This window comes from Salmo salar, chromosome 18 (assembly GCF_965601325.2).
Source record: "Salmo salar chromosome 18, fSalSal1, whole genome shotgun sequence".
NCBI classification, from domain to species: domain Eukaryota; kingdom Metazoa; phylum Chordata; class Actinopteri; order Salmoniformes; family Salmonidae; genus Salmo; species Salmo salar.
Window position 1 is genome coordinate 995,001 of NC_138308.1, and position 10,000 is coordinate 1,005,000.

Consider the following 10,000-nt stretch of genomic DNA (forward strand, 5'->3'; position numbering starts at 1 on the left):
TCTCTGATGCTGTCTGGACAGTGAAACAGCACCTCTCTGTCTCAGTATGTGTAGCCCAGGTATCTGATGCTGTCTGGTCAGTGAAACAGCATCTATCTGATGCTGTCTGGACAGTGAAACAGCACCTCTCTGATGCTGTCTGGACAGTGAAACAGCACCTCTCTGTCTCAGTATGTGTAGCCCAGGTATCTGATGCTGTCTGGACAGTGAAACAGCACCTCTCTGTCTCAGTATGTGTAGACCAGGTATCTGATGCTGTCTGGACAGTGAAACAGCACCTCTCTGTCTCAGTATGTGTAGCCCAGGTATCTGATGCTGTCTGGTCAGTGAAACAGCACCTCTATCTGATGCTGTCTGGACAGTGAAACCAGCGACCTATCTGATGCTGTCTGGACAGTGAAACAGCACCTCTCTGTCTCAGTATGTGTAGACCAGGTATCTGATGCTGTCTGGACAGTGAAACAGCACCTCTCTGATGCTGTCTGGACAGTGAAACAGCACCTCTCTGTCTCAGTATGTGTAGCCCAGGTATCTGATGCTGTCTGGACAGTGAAACAGCACCTCTCTGATGCTGTCTGGACAGTGAAACAGCACTCTATCTGATGCTGTCTGGACAGTGAAACAGCACCTCTCTGTCTCAGTATGTGTAGACCAGGTATCTGATGCTGTCTGGACAGTGAAACAGCATCTATCTGATGCTGTCTGGACAGTGAAACAGCGCCCCCTCTGTCTCAGTATGTGTAGACCAGGTATCTGATGCTGTCTGGACAGTGAAACAGCGCCCCCTCTGTCTCAGTATGTGTAGACCAGGTATCTGATGCTGTCTGGACAGTGAAACAGCATCTATCTGATGCTGTCTGGACAGTGAAACAGCGCCCCCTCTGTCTCAGTATGTGTAGACCAGGTATCTGATGCTGTGTGGACAGTGAAACAGCGCCCCCTCTGTCTCAGTATGTGTAGACCAGGTATCTGATGCTGTCTGGACAGTGAAACAGCCCCCGCCGGGAGCCGGTATCTGATGCTGTCTGGACAGTGAAACAGCGCCCCCTCTGTCTCAGTATGTGTAGACCAGGTATCTGATGCTGTGTGGTCAGAAAGGGTACTGCATGTCCTACTCTCTGATGGATGGGTTTCTTCCTCTGGTGAGATGGTTTCAGCAAAGAGGAGAATCCGTGGGCAGTGTGTGTGTGTGTGTGTGTGTGTGTGTGTGTGTGTGTAGTGTGTGTGTGTGTGTGTGTGTGTGTGTGTCGTGTGTGTGTGTGTGTGTGTGTGTGTGTGTGTGTGTGTGTGTGTGTGTGTGTGTGTGTGTGTGTGTGTGTGTGTGTGTGTGTGTGTGTGTGTGTGTGTGTCTGTGTGTGTGTGTGTCTGTGTGTGTGTGTGTGTGTGTGTGTGTGTGTGTGTGTGTGTGTGTGTAGTGTGTGTGTGTGTGTGTGTGTGTGTGTGTAGTGTGTGTGTGTGTGGTCTTACCATGTGTGTGCCTTGGGCAGGTTGTCTGTGTTGGCCTCTATCAGATGGATGGTAAACAGCCTTGGGCCTGCTGAACCTGTAGAACCTTACACACACACATTCTAGTTATCACTGTTCTAGAACACACACACACACATTCTAGTTATCACTGTTCTAGAACACACACACACACATTCTAGTTATCACTGTTCTAGAACACACACACACATTCTAGTTATCACTGTTCTAGAACACACACACACATTCTAGTTATCACTGTTCTAGAACACACCACACACATTCTAGTTATCACTGTTCTAGAACCTTACACACACACATTCTAGTTATCACTGTTCTAGAACACACACACACATTCTAGTTATCACTGTTCTAGAACACACACACACACACATTCTAGTTATCACTGTTCTAGAACACACACACACATTCTAGTTATCACTGTTCTAGAACACACACACACACATTCTAGTTATCACTGTTCTAGAACACACACACACATTCTAGTTATCACTGTTCTAGACACACACACACATTCTAGTTATCACTGTTCTAGAACACACACACACATTCTAGTTATCACTGTTCTAGAACACACACACACATTCTAGTTATCACTGTTCTAGAACACACACACACATTCTAGTTATCACTGTTCTAGAACACACACACACATTCTAGTTATCACTGTTCTAGAACACACACACACATTCTAGTTATCACTGTTCTAGAACACACACACACACATTCTAGTTATCACTGTTCTAGAACACACACACACATTCTAGTTATCACTGTTCTAGAACACACACACACACATTCTAGTTATCACTGTTCTAGAACACACACACACATTCTAGTTATCACTGTTCTAGAACACACACACACACATTCTAGTTATCACTGTTCTAGAACACACACACACATTCTAGTTATCACTGTTCTAGAACACACACACACATTCTAGTTATCACTGTTCTAGAACACACACACACACATTCTAGTTATCACTGTTCTAGAACACACACACACATTCGTAGTTATCACTGTTCTAGAACACATTCTAGTTATCACTGTTCTAGAACACCAACACATTCTAGTTATAGCTGTTCTGGAACCTTGTAGTTATCTCTGTTCTCTGTTCATAGTGCAGGATGCGGGGTGTGTGTGCGACCCACCCTGTAGTGCCTTGAATCCCTGTAGTGGAACTCTGGTAGAACCAGTAACAAACTGCAGTAGTCGTCCTCTCCTCTCCTCAGTGAAGCTCTCCACAGCCTCCCAGAACCAGCAAACCACATTACTGTCCACAGCACAGTGCTTCAAACGGGTGTTAGACTTCCAATCTGCTAGATCGATCTTCCCCAGGCCCCCGATTATCAGCTAGAGGGAGACAGGAAGACAGGAAGACAGGCCCCCGATTATTAACTAGAGGAGAGACAGGAAGACAGGAAGACAGGCCCCCGATTATCAGCTAGAGGGAGACAGGAAGACAGGAAGACAGGCCCCCGATTATTAACTAGAGGGAGACAGGAAGACAGGAAGACAGGCCCCCGATTATTAACTAGAGAGAGACAGGAAGACAGGAAGACAGGCCCCCGATTATCAGCTAGAGGGAGACAGGAAGACAGGAAGACAGGCCCCCGATTATCAGCTAGAGGGAGACAGGAAGACAGGAAGACAGGAAGACAGGCCCCCCATTATACACTAGAGAGAGACAGGAAGACAGGAAGACAGGCCTCCCATTATACACTAGAGAGAGACAGTAAGACAGAAAGACAGGAAGACAGGCCCCCCATTATACACTAGAGAGAGACAGTAAGACAGGAAGACAGGAAGACAGGCCTCCCATTATACACTAGAGAGAGACAGGAAGACAGGAAGACAGGAAGACAGGCCTCCCATTATACACTAGAGAGAGACAGGAAGACAGGAAGACAGGCCCCCCATTATACACTAGAGAGAGACAGGAAGACAGGAAGACAGGCCTCCCATTATACACTAGAGAGAGACAGACCATTATACACTAGATTACATTACTACATTAGACAGACAGACAAGACAGACAAGACAGACAAGACAGACAGACAGACAGACAGACAGACAGACAGACAGACAGACAGACAGACAGACCAGACAGACAGACAGGTACCTCCAGCTCCTTGTGGTCAAACGGTTTGAGGAGGTGCTGAGGAATCAGCTGACTGAATCCTTTCTGCAGAGCTAAGAACTGAGCCTCGATGCCCCTCATGAACCTCCAGTTCACGTAGAGCTTCACGTACTCCTTCTTGTTGTCCTCGGTTACCGGGACGTTCTGGCCGTCGGGTTTCAGCTCGTGCTGAAGGAACTTCCCGAAGGCACTGTGTTCCACGCAGAACGTATGATCTAGAACCGACGAGATGTCGTTCTCCCTGCGCACACACACACACACACAGAGATAACGTTGTAATACCCAGAAATGAAGAGACACGTAGCTGTAATTACTAGCTGTGTGGTACTCACAGTATCCAGACCAGACTCTAGTCTAGTCCAGGGTCAGTAAAGCTAGTGTGTGGTACTCACAGTATCCAGACCAGACTCTTGTCTAGTCCAGGATCAGTAAAGCTAGTGTAATTACTAGTGTGTGGTACTCACAGTATCCAGACCAGACTCTTGTCTAGTCCAGGGTCAGTAAAGCTAGCGTGTGGTACTCACAGTATCCAGACCAGACTCTTGTCTAGTCCAGGGTCAGTAAAGCTAGTGTGTGGTACTCACAGTATCCAGACCAGACTCTTGTCTAGTCCAGGGTCAGTAAAGCTAGTGTAATTACTAGTGTGTGGTACTCACAGTATCCAGACCAGACTCTTGTCTAGTCCAGGGTCAGTAAAGCTAGTGTGTGGTACTCACAGTATCCAGACCAGACTCTGTCTAGTCCAGGGTCAGTAAAGCTAGTGTGTGGTACTCACAGTATCCAGACCAGACTCTTGTCTAGTCCAGGATCAGTAAAGCTAGCGTGTGGTACTCACAGTATCCAGACCAGACTCTTGTCTAGTCCAGGGTCAGTAAAGCTAGTGCGTGGTACTCACAGTATCCAGACCAGACTCTTGTATAGTTCCGGATCAGTAAAGCTAGTGTGTGGTACTCACAGTATCCAGAACAGACTCTTGTCTAGTCCAGGGTCAGTAAACCTAGCGCGTGGTACTCACAGTATCCAGACCAGACTCTTGTGTAGTTCCGGATCAGTAAAGCTAGCGTGTGGTACTCACAGTATCCAGACCAGACTCTTGTGTAGTTCCGGATCAGTAAACCTAGTGTGTGGTACTCACAGTATCCAGACCAGACTCTTGTGTAGTTCCGGATCAGTAAACCTAGTGTGTGGTACTCACAGTATCCAGACCAGACTCTAGTCTAGTCCAGGGATCAGTAAACCTAGTGGATTACTAGTGTGTGGTACTCACAGTATCCAGACCAGACTCTTGTCTAGTCCAGGGTCAGTAAAGCTAGTGTGTGGTACTCACAGTATCCAGACCACACTCTTGTCTAGTCCAGGATCAGTAAAGCTAGTGTGTGGTACTCACAGTATCCAGACCAGACTCTTGTGTAGTTCAGGATCAGCAAAGCTAGTGTAATTACTAGTGTGTGGTACTCACAGTATCCAGACCAGACTCTTGTCTAGTCCAGGGTCAGTAAAGCCAGTGTGTGGTACTCACAGTATCCAGACCAGACTCTTGTCTAGTCCAGGGTCAGTAAAGCTAGCATGTGGTACTCACAGTATCCAGACCAGACTCTTGTCTAGTCCAGAGTCAGTAAAGCTGGTGTGTGGTACTCACAGTATCCAGACCAGACTCTTGTCTAGTCCAGGGTCAGTAAAGCTAGTGTAATTACTAGTGTGTGGTACTCACAGTATCCAGACCAGACTCTTGTCTAGTCCAGGATCAGTAAAGCTAGCGTGTGGTACTCACAGTATCCAGACCAGAGTCTTGTCTAGTCCTGGGTCAGTAAAGCTAGCGTGTGGTACTCACAGTATCCAGACCAGACTCTTGTGTAGTCCAGGGTCAGTAAAGCTAGTGTGTGGTACTCACAGTATCCAGACCAGAGTGCGTGGTACTCACAGTATCCAGACCAGACTCTCGTCTAGTCCAGGGTCAGTAAAGCTAGTGCGTGGTACTCACAGTATCCAGACCAGACTCTTGTCTAGTCCAGGATCAGTAAAGCTAGTGTAATTACTAGTGTGTGGTACTCACAGTATCCAGACCAGACTCTTGTCTAGTCCACGATCAGTAAAGCTAGCGTGTGGTACTCACAGTATCCAGACCAGACTCTTGTCTAGTCCAGGATTAGTAAAGCTAGCGCGTGGTACTCACAGTATCCAGACCAGACTCTTGTCTAGTCGAGGATCAGTAAAGCTAGCGTGTGGTACTCACAGTATCCAGACCAGACTCTTGTCTAGTCCAGGATCAGTAAAGCTAGTGCGTGGTACTCACAGTATCCAGACCAGACTCTTGTCTAGTCCAGGATCAGTAAAGCTAGTGCGTGGTACTCACAGTATGCAGACCAGACTCTTGTGTAGTCCAGGATCAGTAAAGCTAGCGTGTGGTACTCACAGTGTCCAGACCAGACTCTTGTGTAGTTCCGGATCAGTAAAGCTAGCGCGTGGTACTCACAGTATCCAGACCAGACTCTTGTCTAGTCCAGGATCAGTAAACCTAGCGTGTGGTACTCACAATATCCAGACCAGACTCTTGTCTAGTCCAGGGTCAGTAAAGTTAGCGCGTGGTACTCACAGTATCCAGACCAGACTCTTGTGTAGTTCCTGATCAGTAAACCTAGTGTGTGGTACTCACAGTATCCAGACCAGACTCTAGTCTAGTCCAGGGTCAGTAAAGCTAGTGCGTGGTACTCACAGTATCCAGACCAGACTCTTGTGTAGTTCCGGATCAGTAAACCTAGCGTGTGGTACTCACATTATCCAGACCAGACTCTTGTCTAGTCCAGGATCAGTAAACCTAGCGTGTGGTACTCACAGTATCCAGACCAGACTCTTGTGTAGTTCCGGATCAGTAAAGCTAGCGTGTGGTACTCACAGTATCCAGACCAGACTCTTTTCTAGTCCAGGGTCAGTAAAGCTAGCGCGTGGTACTCACAGTATCCAGACCAGACTCTAGTCTAGTCCAGGATCAGTAAAGCTAGCGCGTGGTACTCACAGTATCCAGACCAGACTCTTCTGTAGTTCCGGATCAGTAAAGCTAGCGTGTGGTACTCACAGTATCCAGACCAGACTCTTGTCTAGTCCAGGGTCAGTAAAGCTAGCGCGTGGTACTCACAGTATCCAGACCAGACTCTTGTGTAGTTCCGGATCAGTAAAGCTAGTGTAATTACTAGCGTGTGGTACTCACAGTATCCAGACCAGACTCTTGTGTAGTTCCGGATCAGTAAAGCTAGCGCGTGGTACTCACAGTATCCAGACCAGACTCTTGTGTAGTTCCGGATCAGTAAAGCTAGTGTGTGGTACTCACAGTATCCAGACCAGACTCTTGTCTAGTCCAGGGTCAGCAAAGCTAGTGTAATTACTAGTGTGTGGTACTCACAGTATCCAGACTCTTGTCTAGTCCAGGGTCAGTAAAGCTAGTGTAATTACTAGTGTGTGGTACTCACAGTATCCAGACCAGACTCTTGTGTAGTTCCGGATCAGTAAAGCTAGCGCGTGGTACTCACAGTATCCAGACCAGACTCTAGTCTAGTCCAGGATCAGTAAACCTAGCGTGTGGTACTCACAGTATCCAGACCAGACTCTTGTCTAGTCCAGGGTCAGTAAACCTAGCGTGTGGTACTCACAGTATCCAGACCAGACTCTTGTCTAGTCCAGGGTCAGTAAAGCTAGTGTGTGGTACTCACAGTATCCAGACCAGACTCTAGTCTAGTCCAGGATCAGTAAAGCTAGCGCGTGGTACTCACAGTATCCAGACCAGACTCTTGTGTAGTCCGGATCAGTAAACTAGCGTGTGGTACTCACAGTATCCAGACCAGACTCTTGTCTAGTCCAGGGTCAGTAAAGCTAGCGTGTGGTACTCACAGTATCCAGACCAGACTCTTGTCTAGTCCAGGGTCAGTAAAGCTAGCGCGTGGTACTCACAGTATCCAGACCAGACTCTTGTGTAGTCCAGGGTCAGTAAAGCTAGCGTGTGGTACTCACAGTATCCAGACCAGACTCTTGTCTAGTCCAGGATCAGTAAAGCTAGCGCGTGGTACTCACAGTATCCAGACCAGACTCTTGTCTAGTCCAGGATCAGTAAAGCTAGCGCGTGGTACTCACAGTATCCAGACCAGACTCTTGTGTAGTTCCGGATCAGTAAAGCTAGCGCGTGGTACTCACAGTATCCAGACCAGACTCTTGTCTAGTCCAGGGTCAGTAAAGCTAGCGTGTGGTACTCACAGTATCCAGACCAGACTCTTGTCTAGTCCAGGATCAGTAAAGCTAGCGCGTGGTACTCACAGTATCCAGACCAGACTCTTGTCTAGTCCAGGATCAGTAAAGCTAGCGCGTGGTACTCACAGTATCCAGACCAGACTCTTGTGTAGTTCCGGATCAGTAAAGCTACCGTGTGGTACTCACAGTATCCAGACCAGACTCTTGTCTAGTCCAGGGTCAGTAAAGCTAGCGCGTGGTACTCACAGTATCCAGACCAGACTCTTGTGTAGTTCCGGATCAGTGGTCTCCAGGTCTTGCAGCGTTATAGGCTTCCCCAGCAGCTGCTTGTAGAAGGGCAGGGTGAAGCCGCCGTTGATGTAGTGGCTATGGAACACCGCCAGGCCCATCACACGACCCACAAAGTGGAAATACGACAGGTGGTCCTATATACACACACACACCACCATCGTCATCAGTACTCACAGGGGTGATCTGTAGTGTGCGTGTGTGTACTCACAGGGTTGATCTGTAGTGTGTGTACTCACAGGGTTGATCTGTAATGTGTGTGTACTCACAGGGTTGATCTGTAGTGTGTGTGTACTCACAGGGTTGATCTGTAGTGTGTGTACTCACAGGGTTGATCTGTAATGTGTGTGTGTACTCACAGGGTTGATCTGTAGTGTGTGTGTGTACTCACAAGGTTGATCTGTAATATGTGTGTACTCACAGGGTTGATCTGTAGTGTGTGTATGCACAGGGTTGATCTGTAGTGTGTGTATGCACAGGGTTGATCTGTAATGTGTGTGTATTCACAGGGTTGATAGAGGAGTCAGGGTTGATCTGTAGTGTGTGTACTCACAGGGTTGATCTGTAGTGTGTGTACTCACAGGGTTGATAGAGGAGTCAGGGTTGATCTGTAGTGTGTGTACTCACAGGGTTGATAGAGGAGCCAGGGTTGATCTGTAGTGTGTGTACTCACAGGGTTGATAGAGGAGTCAGGGTGGATCTGTAGTGTGTGTACTCACAGGGTTGATAGAGGAGTCAGGGTTGATCTGTAGTGTGTGTACTCACAGGGTTGATAGAGGAGTCAGGGTTGATCTGTAGTGTGTAAATGTTGTCTGTTGAGTACTGGAACAGGCCGTAGTACGGGTTCAACATCTCATGGCACAGCAGGTACAGCCACTCCCTGTATAACCACAATACAACGTTATTACGTTATTACAACGCTATTACAATGTTACCACAGCAGGTACAGCCACTCCCTGTATAACCACAATACAACGTTATTACAACGTTATTACAACGTTACCACAGCAGGTACAGCCACTCCCTGTATAACCACAATACAATGTTATTACAACGTTATTACAACGTTACCACAGCAGGTACAGCCACTACCTGAATAACCACAATACAACGTTATTACAACGTTACCACAGCAGGTACAGCCACTCCCTGTATAACCACAATACAACGTTATTACAACGCTATTACAACGTTACCACAGCAGGTACAGCCACTCCCTGTATAACCACAATACAACATTATTACAATGTTATGACAATACAGGGGATTCCCATGGCCCCCAGCTAACTGGTTAACCAACGTGGTAGCCAGGGGATTCCCCCCAGCTAACTGGTTAACCAACGTGGTAGCCAGGGGATTCCCCCCAGCTAACTGGTTAACCAACGTGGTAGCCAGGGGATTCCCATGGCCCCCAGCTAACTGGTTAACCAACGTGGTAGACAGGGGATTCCCCCCAGCTAACTGGTTAACCAACGTGGTAGCCAGGGGATTCCCATGGCCCCCAGCTAACTGGTTAACCAACGTGGTAGCCAGGGGATTCCCCCCAGCTAACTGGTTAACCAACGTGGTAGCCAGGGGATTCCCCCCAGCTAACTGGTTAACCAACGTGGTAGCCAGGGGATTCCCCCCAGCTAACTGGTTAACCAACGTGGTAGCCAGGGGATTCCCCCCAGCTAACTGGTTAACCAACGTGGTAGCCAGGGGATTCCCATGGCCCCCAGCTAACTGGTTAACCAACGTGGTAGACAGGGGATTCCCATGGCCCACTGCTAACTGGTTAACCAACGTGGTAGACAGGAGATTCCCCCCAGCTAACTGGTTAACCAACGTGGTAGCCAGGGGATT

General features: G+C 48.0%; 1 protein-coding gene across 7 annotated transcripts in view; it reads right to left on the minus strand.

Moving 5' to 3' along the window:
* The window catches only part of smurf1 (SMAD specific E3 ubiquitin protein ligase 1), an 81,440-nt gene that overhangs the window by 4,489 nt on the left and 66,951 nt on the right, over positions 1–10,000 (minus strand). For 3 of the 7 annotated variants that reach the window (XM_082964654.1, XM_082964655.1, XM_082964651.1), the window contains exons 12-16: positions 8,921–9,035; positions 8,114–8,292; positions 3,614–3,872; positions 2,643–2,844; positions 1,468–1,543 (exon numbers count right to left, since the gene is read on the minus strand). In XM_082964654.1, the coding sequence (XP_082820780.1) occupies positions 1,468–1,543; positions 2,643–2,844; positions 3,614–3,872; positions 8,114–8,292; positions 8,921–9,035 (831 nt within the window). Of the gene's footprint in view, positions 1–1,467; positions 1,553–2,642; positions 2,845–3,039; positions 3,116–3,613; positions 3,873–8,113; positions 8,293–8,920; positions 9,036–10,000 lie in introns of those variants that run through there. The other 4 variants (XM_082964652.1, XM_082964653.1, XM_082964650.1 and 1 more) reach the window with 2 other exon arrangements.